The 18,056-nt window shown below is 43.2% G+C and overlaps 1 protein-coding gene across 1 annotated transcript in view; it reads left to right on the top strand.

Moving 5' to 3' along the window:
• Positions 1 to 18,056, top strand: part of me1 (malic enzyme 1, NADP(+)-dependent, cytosolic) — a 481,492-nt gene that overhangs the window by 108,249 nt on the left and 355,187 nt on the right. The window contains exon 2 of the mRNA XM_063040862.1: positions 7,059 to 7,192. Coding sequence (XP_062896932.1) covers positions 7,059 to 7,192 — 134 coding nt within the window. The remainder of the gene's footprint in view (positions 1 to 7,058; positions 7,193 to 18,056) is intronic.

Genomic DNA, 18,056 nt, shown 5'->3' with positions numbered 1-18,056 from the left:
GCGTCTCTGAATGCACAACTTGTCGGACCTTGAGGTGGGCGGGCCACGGAGCAGAGGACCAGACTGGTTCCACTCCTGTACCGAATAAAATGGCTATGAGTGTACATTATTGTCTAATGTTGAAAACCATAAGAGCAGAGGAAACAGAAGCAAGAGGTGCCATAAATAGGATCGTAAGCCGTATTTATAATCGGATTTATTATGTGCGAGGCATGAAAATTGCAAAAATAAACAGTGCAAAGGACAAATAATGAGGTAGTGTTCATGGGCTCGTGGACGATTGGGAAATCTGATGGCGGAGGGGAAGAAACTGTTTCTGAAAGGTTGAGTGTGGGTCTTTAGGCTCCTGTTCCTCCTCCCAAATGTAGTAACGATGAGCCGGCATGTCCTGGGTGTTGGGGGGCACTTGTGATGGATACTGCCTTCTTGAAGCATCGCCTTTCGAAGGTGTCCTGGATGCTGGGGAGGCTGGTGCCCATGATGGAGCTGGCTGAGTCTGCAACCTTCAGCAGCTGTTTAACACTCCTGTGCAGTGCCCATCCCCGCCATACCAGACCGTGATGCAACCACTTAAAACGCTCGCCAAGGCACATCTCTGCAAATTTGCAAGAATTTGTTGGCTCAAGTCTCCTCAAACCCCTAATGGAATGGAACAGCTGGTGTGGATTGTTTTTACCTTTTAACCGCATCTTTCACCGGACTCACCACCTTGCTGTGCTGAGCTCGCACCGCGTCCGTAAGGAGCTCGTACGTTCTCCCCTTGACCATGTGGGTTTCCTCCGGGTGCTTCGGTTCCCTCCCGCGTTCCAAAGAGGTACAGGCCAGGGTTAGTAAGATTTGGGCATGCTACGTTGGCGCCAGAAGTGTGATGACACTTCTGGGCTGTCCCCAGCACGCAGGTTGTTGAGGCAAATGGTACATTTCGCTGTATGTTTTCATGTACATGTGACAAGTGAAGCTAGCCTTTAATCTTCATGACCCTCTACTCCAGGGGTTTCCAACCTGGGGTGCACAGGTCCCTCGGTTAATGGTAGGGGTCCTTGGCATAAAAAGGATTGGGAACCTCTGCTCTAAATAGCTGAAGTTAACATACTGAACTGCACAGCTAACTCGAATGGAAATTACACCAGCAGCATTTGTTCCACAGTCAGCGCAGCAGTCGCTGTCCAAGCTGTCATCTCCTGTTCCCCTCCAGTGACCCTGTGGGGGTCTTCTGAGGTCTCTATAGTGCAGACTCCCCCCTCTCGCATGGATTGTGTAGAACAGCACAGCTACTGTTTAGTTCTAATTAAGAAACAACCTTGTGCTTTTTATTTAAAGAATTTTTAGCTGAAGTAGCTTTGCGTTCTTTCTGGGGGTGTGTCTTGTCCAATACCAAGCATAAAAGTAGCGTATCATAGTCGGATTTCTAGGAAATTTTGTGTAAAATTTTTCTTGGACTTGGGCAGGAATTTCAAAGTCTGAAATAGAAACTAGCCAAGTGTGTGATTCGAAGACTGATGCTAATGATTGGGCAGGCTATGTGAAATCTCCTGTGACTGTGTCTTCTCAACAGAGCACCTTTAGAAGCTTTGAGCATACCATGTTTCATGATGCAAAGGCTTTGTTTCTCTTTACCTTCTGTCCCCAATGGGTGTTGCTGGAAATTGCTGTCTGTGTTCTGGAAGATGTTGTTTAAGTTTTTGGGGTAAACTGACAAGTGAACTACACTGCTACAGGATGTATCACCCAGGCTACTAACTGTGACAGATCAGATGCTTGACTGGTTAAGGATTGTTCTCAAGGAAGAAATTTTACCGTTTTTACATAAAGGGACTTCTGGTTTAAGATGGTGTAGATGAATTTCAGCAACCTCCGGCTGGTGGCTGATGAAGCAAGGAAAACAACTAAATACTTTGTTAATCACACTCTTTCTGGTAAATGATAATCACAAACAATAGTCTGTAACTTCCCTTTGGACTTGGAGGCAATTCGATGTGGCAGAAGGGAGGCAACAGGCCCATCACCAAGAGCGAGGAAGACCCAAGCTTGGATCGATTTAAGCACCGGGCCGAATCAGAAAGGTTGGGTGCAGGCTGAATTGAGGCAGTGGGCTCCAGGCCTCAGAGCTTATCGAGCTGACAAAACCCGATGTTCGGACGACGATTTAGGTGTTGGGCTGGATTGAAAAGGTCAAGGTGACGGGACCCAAGGCGAGGGTTGGGCTGGATCACGGGAAAATAAAGAAACACAATATAATTTATGAAAAACTATACATAAACAATGACTGACAAACAACCATTGTGTAAAAGAATGCAAATTCTGCAAAGCAGGAGATGGTAACCAATTTCCCCCGGGATCAATAAAGTATGACTATGACTATGACTATGTTTTACTGTAAACATGAGTTGGAGAGTTGTGAGTGCATAGGTTGTGGAATTTGTTCAGTGTTGGGCTGAGTGAAGTTATCCCCTGTGGTTCAGGAGCCTAATGGTTGAAGGGTAATAAGTGTTCCTGAACCTGGTGGTGTGGTGCCTAAGCCCAGTGGTAATAGCAAGATGAGAGCCTGGCCTGGATGGTGGATGCTGCTTTCTTCTGGCCATGGTCCTTGATGAGTGGAGGGGAGGGCTTTGCCTGTGACGGACAGCACTGTGTCCACCACTGTCCAGGGTTTTGGATGCTGGTGCTTCCGTACCAGGCCATGATGCAAACAGTCAGTATACTCTCCACTGCGTATCTCCTTCCCGATTGTGGTAGTGAGAAGAGAGCATGGCCTGGATGGTGGGGGTCTTTGATGATGAATGCTGTTCTTCTGCTGGCCATCCTGTTGTCATTATGTACAGTGGAATTCCTCCTGTAGCAAGATACTTGTCTGTGGAAAGCATACCCTTCCATCTGATTGCCTCATCCCCCATCACTGGCTAACACAATAGTGATAAATCCCACTCCCCCTTTAGAATTGCTCTAAATTTACTCAGTGATGAGTAAACAGCCTTGGGTAACTGTGGTTTCTTTCATATTATTCCAACTATTCTCTGTGGAGCAACCTTGCTGCTGATTAGTGAGTGACTGCAGTTTTAAACCTTGGACAGGCTGATGTGTGCCTCTGAAAAGTTTAAAGATGGCAGTCTTTGCAAATTGGTCTCTTTTTTTAATGGAAATGTTTCTCTGAAATCTTAATGAGTGAATTAAAATTAATCCAATTTACGAGAGAGGTCTTGGAACAATTCTGTACAATCTGTGCAGTTATATGCTAATATTTGTTTCTGGTGATGTACATGGTGTAAGTGCCGCGTAGAGTGAATAAAACGCAAAACTAGTAATAAATGTGAAGTTCTTTTCTAACCGATGTTGGATCAGGGCCTAAATTGTTACTTGTAGCTTAACTTTCTTTATGCTTGTCTGTACGTTTGCATAATCAGCTTTTTGTCTGCAAATGTTCAGCGGATTGTTAGCTATTGATCATTTAGCTGGTTCCGTGTTTCTTTGTTGGCCCGAAATGTCACAACAGCATGAATCAGGACCATTCCTCCTATCTCACTGGCTGTTCCTATCGGAGAAAATTCCCTTATCTGTCCAGCTCAAAGAAAAGCTGTTGGAGTGGATTGGTTACAATTATTTTTTTAAAATTTAAAGATACTTATTTATTGAGCTATAGCGTGGAGAGCCTCGCTGCCCAGAAACCTTGTATTAACCCTAGTCTAATCACGGGACAGTTTACAGTCCCCTACTAGCCGGTACGTCTTTGGAATCGGGAAGGAAGCCTGAGCACCTGGAGGAAACTTCTTGGGAAATCATACAAACTCCAAACAGATGGCACCAGGGATCGAACCTGGGTCGCTGATGCTGTAAAGCGTTGTGCTAACCACTACGTTACCGTGCCGTCTCCCATAGCACGGGTCCTTCCAGCCCAACAAGTCTGCACCACCCAATTACACCCACGTGACCAACTAACCCGTACGTCTTTGGAAAGCGGGAGGACCTACAAACCCCTTACAGACCGCAGCGGAATTGCACCTGGGTTTCTGGCACTGCCATAGCGTTACAATAATCACCATGCTACCTTATTACCTGCTCACTGGACTTTACTGTTATTTCTTTGTTCTGAATGTCCAAACAAAATGGCGGTAACCAGACGGTCTGCTTCTCATCTTTGACTTCCGAGGAACCATCCGGACAACGTCACTTCCAGAGCCATCAATGAGCAACTTGAAAGTAGCTGTCAGTCAGTCACAAATAAATAAATAAATAAATAAATAAATAAGCAAGCAGCATCTTTTATTCTCCATACAGCATCTATTTCAGACTTTCACACAAGAGTGATATTTCAATGACCTGAATCTTTAGATCTGTTCAAACATTTGACCTTTTTAATCCTGATGAACGAAGACTTCTGAATAGGTTTGTTGTAACTTATCGCAAAAAATAAGATTTCTGTTGTATTATTTAGGAATCCATGGTAGAGTAGTTTACATACAAACATAGAAAATTTACAGCACGTTACAGGCCCTTTGGCCCACATTGTTGTGCCGACCATGCAACCTACTCTAGAAGCTGCCTAGAATTTCCCTACGGCACAGACTTCTTTTTCTAGGCTCCAGGTACCTATCTAAGAGTCTCTTAAAGGACGCTATTCTATCCGCCTCTACCACCATCGCTGGCAGTTTGTTCCATGTACCCACCACTCTCTGTGTAAAAAAAAAACTTCCCCCTGACTTCCCCTCTGTACCTACTTCCAAGCACCTTAAAACTATGCCCCCCCCCCCGGTGTTAGCCATTTAGCGTAACACTATTACAGCACCACTGATCAGGGTTCCCGTCCATACAGACAGAGTTGCGTATTAAAGTCAAGTTGGGTAACTTCCAACTGAGTTAGGTTGAGGAGCGGCATGGTAGTGTGATGTTTAGTGTAAAGCTGTTACAGCCATTGTGACCTGGGTTCAATTCCCGCTGCAGTCTGTAAGGAGTTAGTATATTCTCCCCACCAGCGTGTGGGTTTCTTCTGGGTGCTGTTTAGTAGATTAATTGGTCACACAGGTCTAGTTGGGTGGTGCAGGCTCATTTGTCTGGAAGGGCCAGTTACTGTGTTGTATCTAAATAAACTAAAAAATAACATTTTCTGGTACTGTAGTTTGCTTCTTTCAGTCACCTCCCCGCACGTGCCCTCATGAAGTGAATGGTTTATTTGTGTGTTCTGCCAAAAATGGCCTAAAACAAGTCAACAATGCTTTGTTTAGTTGAGTTGTCACATCTGGGGGGGTGGGGGTGGGGGTGGGTGGAGTCTGCAATGTGTCAGCTCCTACTACTTATTAAATACTGCTAATGGTGTGTGTCTTAAATAGCTTCTGACAACCAAGCCCAGCCGCGGCCCTGGCCTTCGCATGTGGCTTGGCTATTAAGTCTGGTGGAGCCATCTCAACTGACAGGAGAAGGAGCAAAGATGGGGTTCGGGAGCCTTAAAACCAGTCGCTTTGGACTGATGGGGTTTGTCAGCCATGGCTGCTGGCTCATCTAGGAGAAAGAGAACTCTGATTTACAATCCCGAGGAAAAATCCAGAGCTGGAGTCCCTAGGGCAGTCCTATGTTGAGTTCTGGCTGGAAACTCCTGCCAAACTGTATCGGTCTTCGCTGTTCCTTTGGATTTATCAGCGAGGAGAGAGGGAGCCTGTTGCATGGACAACAACCTGCTGTCCATATCGTACTCCCTCGGCTTGCGTATTATGTGCACAGCTAGGAAGCAATATTCATGGTCGATCCTGACCAATGGAGGACCTCCATGCATTAGGGAGCAATGTCCACGGCCAACCCTACCTGCGGACTGCGCCTATCCCTCTGATATTCCAGTCATTATTTTATCAATGTTGACACATTTACAGTTCTTTCTTGAAAGCAAATCCATTGCTTCGTTGAACCACCTACTGAAACTTTAAGGAATTTCTTGGCACTGTCACCCAAATTCTGACTCTTCTTTCCACAGTTGAGTTGGGGAGGTGTGTTGAACTTTTCCATATGAGATTAAATTAGGATCCATAATAAGGGAAAAGCTGGGCCTGTGTTCTCAACTTCCATTGGACTGTGGTATTTTCACACTCCATTATCCCCTGTAATAACTAGTTTCAATCTGCATTTTCCACTTATTGAGAGCCACGAATTATTGCCTCAGTACATGGGACGAAATCTCCCGCTGGATAAACATGCTGGTTTTGAAAATAATATGGTATTAATTTTAGCTTTTATGCATGAAGTTTAACTTACTTAAATATTTTGGCATGTTTCCACCCGTAATATTTAGCTAATTTGATACAGTCTTTGGATCAGGGAGGATCACTCTCGACGTGCTCCTTGTGCGTAGCATTGCAAAGTCTCCGACCATTGTGCACCTGGGCTGCCACTGTCTCGACGATACGATGGCATAGCAGTTAGTGCAGCGCTCAACAGTGCCACCGACGGGGGTCAAATCCTGCCACTCTCTAAAGGAGTTTGTACACACTCCCTGTGACTCTACAAATTTGCTCTGGGTGTTCTGCTTTCCTCCTACATCTCAACGACATATGGGTTAGTGTTAGTAAGTGGTGTGCTGTGTTGGTGCCGGAAGCACAGTGCCATTTGCAGGCTGCCCCAACCAATCCTTGCACTGTCCTGTTCATTGATGCAAATCAACACGTTTTACTCTATGCTTCAATATACATGTGACAAAGCTAATCTTAAATCTGTAAACTCAGCTGGATTTAGAGATTACAGTGTACCTTTATTTCTCATGTGTACATCAATAATAAACCTGATTCCATTCGGTCTGTACACCCTGTATTCCTGCAAGGAATAGAATAAACGTATTGGCGTGGTGCCACCAAGAGGAAACCTACACCGTCATGGGGAGAATATTAGTTTTCCCAGCTGGCATTTAGGTTCCTGATGAAGGGTCTCAGCCCAAAGTGTCAACTGTTTATCCTTTTCCATGCCTGACCTGCTGAGTTCTGTTAGCATTTTTTGTGTGTGTTACTCTGGTGTTTAGGTGTCAGTATTGTAGCAAACATGATAATTCCGGGGGTGAATATGTTTTTTTTTTCCTTCCCTCCTAGGGCATGGCCTTTACGTTGGAGGAGAGGCTCCAACTGGGCATCCATGGCTTGTTACCTCCCTGTGTTCTTAGCCAGGACGTTCAAGTCCTCCGAGTGCTGACGAACTATGACATGATAAAAGATGATCTTGATCGGTAAGATGAATAAAATTTTATGTGGAGATTTAGAAAGAACACTTTGCTGAATCTAATGCGAAATGCTTGTTTGTTTTTCTAAAGCTGAATAGTCCGCAATAAGATCGTAAGACATAGGAGCAGAAATATTTTCTGTTTTGTAACATCTGAATATTGTTCAAAGGTTCATTTTATTGTCAAAGTATACATGTGCAATACAACTCCGATATTCTTCTTCTTCAGATAGCCACGAAATACAGAAAGACCATGGGTGTTGATGAAAGAAACTCAGATTCTGGTCTCAATATACTTCCCTTTGCTAAGGATATTGATGCTAAGGCTTACTTATTTATCGTGTTTGTCCAAATGTTCATTGGAATGCATAATTTTTTTTATTTATTTAGGGATATAGCATGCAACAGGCCCTTCTGGCCCTTTGAGCTGCACCACCCCACAACCTACCTGGCCTAATCACAGGACGATTTATAATGACCAAATTAAACTAATGCATATGTCTTTGGACTGTGTTAGGAAACCAGGGCACCCGGCAGAAACCAATACACTCACAGGGAGGAATGTAGAAACCTCCTCACAGAGGTTTTCAGAAATGAACTCTGAACTTTGACACCCTGAACTGCAATAGTGTTGTGCTCCCCAGTGCTCAACAACTACACGACCCAAGTACGTGCTGGGGCTCTGACCCAGGTACGGTGGGGGATATGGGGAGAACATCGGCCATAGTGCCTCTTGCTTGCATGGACATCCAACCCAGGGGCTTGCCAACCTGGGAGGTCATGCCCTTATGCTTCCGGCCTGCATGGACGTTCAATCCCAAGATTTGCTCTCTCTCACTCTTTCCTAAGTCATCTTTGAAGATCTTCCCGGCTGCTCCATCTGATTTAGCAGGTCATGGAGTGAGCATCCAAGATGTTCCTTGAGCCATCGTAACTTCTACAAAGTCAGCATGGTTTCCTTAAGGAGAAATCTTGCCAGAATAATCTGTTGGAATTCTTTGAGGAAGCAACAGGCAGGATAGACAGAGTCAGTGGATGCTGCTTAATAGGATTTTAAGAGGCCTTTTAGAAGGTATTGCACATGAGGCTGCTTAACAAGATAAGAGCTCACGGTATTGCAGGAAAGATACTAGCATGATTGGCAGGAGGCAAAGTTTGAGAAGAAAGGGGTCTAATCTGGTTGGCTGGCAGTGACCAGTGGTGTTCCGCAGGGGCTGGTATTGGGGCTGTTTCTTTTCACGTTATATGTCAATGATTTTGAAGATGGAATTGATGGCTTTATGGCAAAGTTTTCAGACAGTACAAAGGTAAGTGGGGGGGGAGGTAGTGTTGAGGAAGCAGGGAATCTGCAGAAGGACTTGTAATTATACAGACTATAAGAATGGGCAAAGAAGTGGCAGATGGAATATCATGTAAGGAAGCGTATGCTCACACACTTTGTAGAAGGAATAAAGGCATTGACTATTTTCAAAATGGGAGGAAAATTCTAAAATCTGAGGTGCAAAGGGACTTTGGAAGTCTTTGTGCAGGATTCCTTAAAGGCTAACTTGCAGGTCTAGTCGGTAGTAAGGGAGGCAAATGCAATGTTAGCATTCGTTTTGAGAAGGCTAGAACATAAGATAAGAGGAAGGATGTAATGCTGAGGCTTTATAAGGCATTGGTCAGACTGCACTTGCAGTTCTGAGCGCTTTATTGAAGAAAAGATGTGCTGGCATTGGAGGGGGTCCAGAGGAAAATGATTCCAGGAATAAAAGGGTTAGTTTATGAGGAGTATTTCATGGCTCAGTGCCTGTGCTCGCTGGAGTTTAGAAGAATGAGTGGCATCTCATTGAAGCCTATCGAATGATAAAAAGTGTAGAGCGTGTGAATGTGAAGAGGATGTTTCCTCCAGTGGGGGAGTCTAGGACCAGAGGACACAGCTTCAGGATAGAGGGATGTCCACTCAGAACCAGGAATTTGTTTAGCCAGAGGGTGGTGAATCTGTGGAATTTATTGCCATGGACAGCCGTGGATACCAAGTTATTGAGTATATTTAAAGCAGAGGTTGATAAGTTCTTAGTTAATCAAGACATCAAAGATTACAGGGAGAAGGCAGGTGAATGGGGCTGAGGGATTATAAATCAGCCACGATGGAATGGCAGAGCAGACTCGATGGACCGAATGGCCTAACTCTGCTTGTGTGCCTTATGGTCTTTATTATGTATTTAATATTTACTTATTTGTTTATTTATTGAACAATCATTCTACTAATTATTTATTATTTTTGTATTTGCATAGTTTGTTGTCTTTTGTGCGTTGGTTGTTTGTCAGTCTTCATAGTTTTTAATTGATTCTATTGTATTTCTTTGTTCTACTGTGAATGTCTCAAGAAAATGAATCCCAGGGTAGTATATGGTGACATATACATACTTTGATAGCAAATTTATTGAGAACTTTGAAATGCATGCTCTGACCTGGAAGTGATACATTCAAACTTGTCACATAATCAAGAGAATTGATCAAACCTTTCCATCCCTATCACATCCTGGGGAATCGTGAAAAACTAGTGCAAACAGGGGAAGCTTGATAAACAGCATACTGCACCTTCAGCTCAGGATGAAGTAGTGAACAAATGCGCTATTGTGTCTTTGCACATTAACGTAAGCACTTAGCGCGATGCTATTACAGCTCGGTGTGCCCGAGTTCAGAGGTCAGTTCCGGTACTGTCTGTAAGGAGTTTGTACGTTCTCCCTGTGACCGCATGGGTTTCCTCCGGGTGCTCAGATTTCCTCCCACAATCCAAAGCCATGCTGAGTAGCAGGCTGGCTGGTCATTGTAAATTATCCTGTGATTAGGCTAGGTGGGTTGCTGGGCGGCATGGTTTGTTGGCCAGAAGGGTCTGTTCAACGTCGGATCTCTGAATAAATAAAAATAAAATAAAATATCAGTCCACCTTTCATCAAAAGTTATCAACATGGGATCATCCCAGCTGTGGAGCTAGACAAGCTATTCCAATCCATCTGCAATAACAGAGAAGGATTAGTGCTTGTTCTCAGCTCCATTTAAAACTTGTCCACACTCTGGGAACCTGTCCCATGCTGGCTCAGAGAAACCACACGTGCGCTGGTGTTGAGAACCTGGAAGGATTGAAGCACGTGGCGAGCCTGCCTTTTCCATTAAGTACTTCCTGCCCACATGTTTATCTACATATATCTGACCACATTTTAAAATTGCACATTGGACCAGAAATATACTGATGGCCTGATCACCTTGTGTTTTTTTTGAGTCCTATACTTGAAAACAACAAATGATTAAGAATCTTAGACACAAACGCAGGAGATTCTGGCAATGCTGGAAATTCAGAGCAACTCACACAAAATGTTGAAGGAACTTGGCAGCTCTATTTAAAAGCCTTTGCCCGAAATGTTGACTGCATATCCTCCTCCTTAGATTCTGCCTAACCTGCTGAGTTCCACCAGCATTTTGTGGGTTATTATGAATCTCTAATTGTTCAATGCAAACTAGCGTAATAGTGGCCACTTTATTAGGTACAGGAGCGGACCCCGGAGTCGTCTTCTGCTGCTGTAGCCCATTCATTTCAAGGTTCAATGCGTTTTGCATTCAGAGACGTTCTTCTGCGCACCACTGTTGTAATGCATGTTTATTTGAGACATTATTGCCTTCCAGTAAGTTTGAACCAGTCTGGTCATTCTCCTCTGACCTCTATTGTTAACAAGGTGTTTTCACCCACAGAACTGCCGCTCATTGGATGGTTTTTTTTTATTCTTTGCACCATGCTCTTAAAAACTGCTGTGCGTGAAAGTACCAGGGAGGCCAGCAGTTTCTGAGATACTCAATCCACCCCATCTGGCACCATGGTTAAAGTCACTGAGATCACATTTCTTTCCATTTCTGACATTTGGACTGAACAACATCTGAACCTCTTGACCTTGTCTGCATGCTCTTATGCATTGAGTTGCTTCCATGTGATTGGCTGATTAGATATTTACATTAAAGAGCAGGTGTACAGATGTACCTAATAAAGGGCCACTGAGTTTATATTTTATCTTTAATTAAAATTTATCTATTTAAAATTGCAGTTACTGTTTCACAGGCATGGGTGTATAAAGTGACAAAGGTGTGACTGAAATACTAGCTAAGACCAGTGCAGATTCAGTTAATTCTTAATGAAATAAGTATTTTGTAATGTAATCTGATGAGCTGATGAAGTTAAAAGCACAAATTGGAGGCAAAACGCAGGATTGGCGGTGCTAGCTCGAAGGGCCGAATGGCTACTCCTGCCTCTATTGTCTATTGTCTATTGTTTAATGTCATTTCCAGCATGCAAGTGTAAGGGAGAACAAAACAATTGTTACTGCAATCTGATACAGCGCAAAAAAAGCACAATAAGATAAAGAACAGAATAAAAAATACAATTAATATAAATACATAAGGTGGCTGACAGGAAATGATAAAGTAGTAGTGGTTGGGGTGTGTATAGAGGTGAGTTAGTGGGCGGAGATGTTGATCAGCCTTACTGCTTGGGGAAAGTAACTGTTTTTTTGTGTCTGGTAGCCTATTCCCTGATGGGAGTGGGACAAACAGTATGTTCTTCAGTTTGCTTCTGTTTTCTTGTTTATATTTTTATTCGGAAATGCAGTGTGGAGTAGGCCCTTCTGGCCCTTTAAGACGCAGCGCCCCGCAGCCCCGAACAACCCTGATTTATCCCTAACCTAACTGCGGAAAAAAAAAACTTCAATGGCCAATTACCCTACCCAAAATGAATTTGGACTGCAGTAGGAAACAGGAACACCTGGAGGAAACCCACACATCTCACGAGGAGGATGCACAGATTCCTTACAGATGATGATAAAATTGAACTCTGAAGGCATTACGCTAACCTCTACGTCACAGTGGTGCTCGTATATTTAGCTTTTACAAAGTGTGTGGTTGGCCTTAATTTATCAGTCTCTAAATGGATAGAATTTCATTACAATAAGTAAATCCTTCAGAGACTGCTGTAAGTGCAGATGTTCCTTTTGCTTCAAGTCCTGACTGCCAAAAGCTCCATTAAGAAAGAGCATTGGAACCGTTCATTTGTCTTGGTAAACAATGAGTACCACTGAATGCAGATGCTGTGAAACTAATTCTACTTAATGGTTGTCAAAGAGGAATGGAATGTGAGAGAGGGGAGTATAAAAGCAGCTGTGGGTGGATTATCTGTACCTGACCTATCAAAGCTGGTGCAACAGGAGACTTCGGTTTCCTCTCAAGCATCTTGCAAAGAAATCAGGGTGATATTATGACTTAAATTGCTAGCCCACACATACTAGGCTCTCTCAGATTCCCGTCTGCTGGTGATGTGTGTGCTGCTTTCTCACATGCCTGAAGTGAGAACTTTTTTATATACCGTCCTTCTGTTTCACAGTTCAAAGTAAATTTAAAGATTACATGTAAAGATTACAAGGTATCAAAGTTCAAAGTATGTCCTGTCACCATATACAGCTCTGAGATTGATTTTCTTGCAGGCATTCACAGTAGAACAGAAAAATACAGTAGAGTCAATGAAAAACTACACACAAACATTGACTAACAACTAATCTGCAAAAGATGACAAACACTGCAAATAAAAAAAAACCCCAATAATAATAAGGGAAAGTCTGCTGATGCTGGAAATCCGAGCAACACACACAAAACGCTGGAGGAATTCAGCAGGCCAGGCAGCATCTGTGGAAAAGAGTACAGTTGATGTTTTGGGCTGAAACATCGACTGTACTTTTTTTCCATAGAGGCTGCCTAGCCTGCTAAGTTCCTTCAGCATTTTGTGTGTGTAACCCGAGTAATAACTAACTAACTAAATAAATAAATAAGCAGTAAAAAAAAAGGAAGCTGTAAGGTATCGGACCGTAGGACCCTACAAGTATAGAGAAAAAACGTAGAGAGGATCATTTGGGTCTCCCTCCCCCCATTGGTGATGTTTACCGGGAGCATTGTATACGAGGGTCTGAAGCATTGTTGATGTTTTCTACCACCCACCTCACAATCTGTTTGACCCACTACCAACAGGAAGGAGGTACAGGAGCACCAGGACTAGGACAGTCAGACTGGGTAACAGCTTCTTCCCTCAGGCTGTGAGACTGATGAATATTCTGCCACCACCGAGGTCTCGTCACTAGGACAGCGAGCTGTTTACTGTACTGTTTATTGTTTACATGTGCTGTGCACTACATGCACTTAGAATTATATTCTATTAATTTATTTTGTTTTATGTGCTGTGCGTGATGTATGTATTCTGGGTGCACCATGGTCTGGAGGAACGTTGTTTCATTTGGGTGTATAAATACAGTGCCGTGTAAGATTATTCAGCCCCCAACCATTTGTTCACATAAATAGGTATTACTACCAGGGATTTTGATCAATTTAACTGAGAATTTTTACTGGTGAATCAAATGCTCCTTTTTTCACAGTGGAGCCCCAAAAACAGGGAAAATTGTAAAGCATGAAAAACTAACAATTCAAAAATTGAAATGTCAGCTGTTCAAAAGTGTTCATCACCCTTTGTTTAATGCTTAGCTATTACAGCCAGTAGTCTTTTTGGATAAATCTCTATCAGCTTTGCACAACATGATGGAGCAAGGTTTGTCCATCCCTCCTTGCAAAATTACTCAAGTCATGCCAGATTAGTTGGGGAGTGGTGGTGGACAGCAATCTTGAGGTCTTGCCAGAGTTGCTCAATCGGTTTGAGGTCAGGTCTCTGACTGGGCCACTCAAGAACATCAATTTTCTTTATTTGAAGCCACTCCTTGATTGCTCTGGCATTATGCTTTGGGTCAGTGTCCTGCTGAAAGATGAACTTCCTTCCCGGTTTAAGCTTTCTGGCAGAGGCAAGCAGGTTTTTATCCAGGATCACTCTGTTTAGCAGCATTCATCTTCCCATCAATCCTGACCAGATTTCCAGTCTCTGCTGCTGAAAAGCCTCCCCATAGCATGATGCTACTTCCATAATACCTGGCTGATGTGTGGTTTTAGATTTACACCACACGTACCGTTTGGTGTTGAAGCCAAAAAGTTGCACTTAAGTCTCATCCAACCACAATGTATTCATCCACAAACTTATAGCCAGTGGCTTCTGCAGCTCAGTCTGGGTGACTGTTGGCATCACAGTAGCCTCTTACAAGTGTCATTCTTCTCCAGCGACTAAGTTTAGAGGGGTGGCCTGACCTAGGCAGTGTGGCTATGGTTTCAGGATGGACTACGCTGAGCTCTGAGGAATGTTCAGTGCCTTTGAGATGGTCTTGTACCCTTCCCCAGATTTGTGCTTCTCTATTATCATTTTCCCGACTTGTCTTGAATGGTCTTTTGTCTGCATTTTGGTTTGGTCTGTTGAAAATCTACCATGCTGTTGGACCTTACTGAGAGAAGGGGTATTCTTATTAATTCACTGAAAGCAGGTGATCCTCCAATTTTTTACATCCACACATTGGGTGAGTTGGTAAGGTAATATGCAGTATTGAACTTGAGGAAAGTTAGCGTAGTAATTACAGAGGATGAATACTTCAACCTCAAAAATTTGGTTTTTAATTTTTAGTAAATTGTTGAAAGATTTTGGAGTTTTTATTTTGTATATATCTCCAACTCCTGACTTGTGCTTTTCAATAAACTTTTCGCGGAGTTGCTCGGAGTGTTCTTTTGTCTTCATGGTGTAGTTTTTGCCAGGATACTGACTCACCAGCAGATGGACCTTCCAGGTACAGGTATATTTTTACAACAACCAATTCAAACACCTAGACTGCACACCAGTGATCTCCACTTAACTAATTATGTGACTTCTAAAACCAATTGGCTGCACCAGTAAAGATTTGGTGTGTTATATTAAAGGGGGGGGGGGTCTGAATACTCATGCAATCAATTATTTTGTGTTTCATATTTGTAATTAATTTAGATCACTTTGTAGAAATTTGTTTTCACTTTGACACAAAAGAGTCTTTTTCTGTTGATCAATGTTTTTTAAAAAAAACCAAATTAAATCCACTGTGATTCAATGTTGTAACAGAATAAACCATGAAAACTTCCAAGGGGGATGAATGCTTTTTATAGGGTGTGTGTGTGTGTGTGTGTGTGTGTGTGTGTGTGTGTGTAGTCGGATTGCAATAAACTTGAACTTATTATTGACTACACGAGTGTAGATTCCTTGAAAGTGAGTTGATATTTTATAGAAAATAGGTGCAGAAGTAGGCCATTCGGCCCTTCGAGCCTGCACCGCCGTTTATTATGATCATGGCTGATCATCCAACTCAGAACTCCGCCCCAGCCTTCCCTCCATACCCCATGACCCCCGTAGCCACAAGGGCAATATCTAACTCCCTCTTAAATATAGCCAATGAACTGGCCTCAACTGTTTCCTGTGGCAGAGAATTCCACGGATTCACCACTCTCTGTGTGAAGAAGTTTTTCCTAATCTGGGTCCTAAAAGGCTTCCCCTCTATCCTCAAACTGTGGCCCCTCGTTCTGGACTTCCCCAACATCGGGAACAATCTTCCTGCATCTAGCCTGTCCAATCCCTTTAGGATTTTATACGTTTCAATCAGATCCCCCCTCAATCTTGTAAATTCCAATGAGTACAAGCCCAGTTCATCCAGTCTTTCTTCATATGAAAGTCCTGCCATCCCAGGAATCAATCTGGTGAACCTTCTTTGTACTCCCTCTATGGCAAGGATGTCTTTCCTCAGATTAGGGGACCAAAACTGCACACAATACTCCAGGTGTGGTCTCACCAAGGCCTTGTACAACTGCAGTAGTACCTCCCTGCTCCTGTACTCGAATCCTCTCGCTATAAGTGCCAGCATACCATTCGCCTTTTTCACCGCCTGCTGTACCTGCATGCCCACTTTCAATGACTGGTGTATAATGACACCCAGGTCTCGTTGCACCTCCCCTTTTCCTAATCGGCCACCGTTCAGATAATAATCTGTTTTCCTATTTTTGCCACCAAAGTGGATAACTTCACATTTATCCACATTAAATTGCATCTGCCATGAATTTGCCCACTCACCCAACCTGTCCAAGTCACCCTGCATCCTCTTAGCATCCTCCTCACAGCTAACACTGCCATCCAGCTTCGTGTCATCCGCAAACTTGGAGATGCTGCATTTAATTCCCTCATCCAAGTCATTAATATATATTGTAAACAACTGGGGTCCCAGCACTGAGCCTTGCGGTACCCCACTAGTCACCGCCTGCCATTTTGAAAAGGTCCAGTTTATTCCCACTCTTTGCTTCCTGTCTGCTAACCAATTCTCCACCCACACCAATACCTTACCCCCAATACCATGTGCTTTAAGTTTGCACACTAATCTCCTGTGTGGGACCTTGTCAAAAGCCTTTTGAAAATCCAAATATACCACATCCACTGGTTCTCCCCTATCCACTCTACTAGTTACATCCTCAAAAAATTCTATGAGATTCGTCAGACATGATTTTCCTTTCACAAATCCATGCTGACTTTGTCCGATGATTTCACCGCTTTCCAAATGTGCTGTTATCACATCCTTGATAACTGACTCCAGCAGTTTCCCCACCACCGACGTTAGGCTAACCAGTCTATAATTCCCCGGTTTCTCTCTCCCTCCTTTTTTAAAAAGTGGAGTTACATTAGCCACCCTCCAACCCTCAGGAACTAGTCCAGAATCTAACGAGTTTTGAAAAATTATCACTAATGCATCCACTATTTCTTGGGCTACTTCCTTAAGCACTCTAGGATGCAGACCATCTGGCCCTGGGGATTTATCTGCCTTCAATCCCTTCAATTTACCTAACACCACTTCCCTACTAACATGTATTTCGCTCAGTTCCTCCATCTCACTGGACCCTCTGTCCCCTACTATTTCTGGAAGATTATTTATGTCCTCCTTAGTGAAGACAGAACCAAAGTAATTATTCAATTGGTCTGCCATTTCCTTGCTCCCCATAATCAATTCACCTGTTTCTGTCTGCAGGGGACCTACATTTGTCTTTACCAGTCTTTTCCTTTTTACATATCTATAAAAGCTTTTACAGTCCGTTTTTATGTTCCCTGCCAGTTTTCTCTCATAATCTTTTTTCCCTTTCCTAATTAAGCCCTTTGTCCTCCTCTGCTGGGCTCTGAATTTTTCCCAGTCCTCAGGTGAGCCACTTTCTCTGGCTAATTTGTATGCTTCTTCTTTGGAATTGATACTATCCCTAATTTCTCTTGTCAGCCACGGGTGCACTACCTTCCTTGATTTATTCTTTTGCCAAACTGGGATGAACAATTGTTGTAGTTCATCCATGCAACCTTTAAATGCCTGCCATTGCATATCCACCGTCAATCCTTTAAGTGTCATTTGCCAGTCTATCTTAGCTAATTCATGTCTCATACCTTCAAAGTTACCCCTCTTTAAGTTCAGAACCTTTGTTTCTGAATTAACTATGTCACTCTCCATGTTAATGAAGAATTCCACCATATTATGGTCACTCTTACCCAAGGGGCCTCTCACGACAAGATTGCTAATTAACCCTTCCTCATTGCTCAAAGCCCAGTCCAGAATAGCCTGCTCTCTAGTTGGTTCCTCGACATGTTGGTTCAAAAAACCATCCCGCATACATTCCAAGAAATCCGCTTCCTCAGCACCTTTACCAATTTGGTTCACCCAATCTACATGTAGATTGAAGTCACCCATTATAACTGCTGTTCCTTTATTGCACACATTTCTAATTTCCTGTTTAATACCATCTCCGACCTCACTACTACTGTTAGGTGGCCTGTACACAACTCCCACCAGCGTCTTCTGCCCCTTAGTGTTACGCAGCTCTACCCATATTGATTCCATAATCTTATAAGATAATAAAAATTTAAAATTTAGCTTTATTTGTCA

Source organism: Mobula hypostoma, chromosome 2 (assembly GCF_963921235.1).
Source record: "Mobula hypostoma chromosome 2, sMobHyp1.1, whole genome shotgun sequence".
Classification (NCBI taxonomy): Eukaryota; Metazoa; Chordata; class Chondrichthyes; order Myliobatiformes; family Myliobatidae; genus Mobula; species Mobula hypostoma.
Note: the sequence above shows the minus strand (reverse complement) of the source record. Positions and strands in the feature narration are given on the sequence as shown.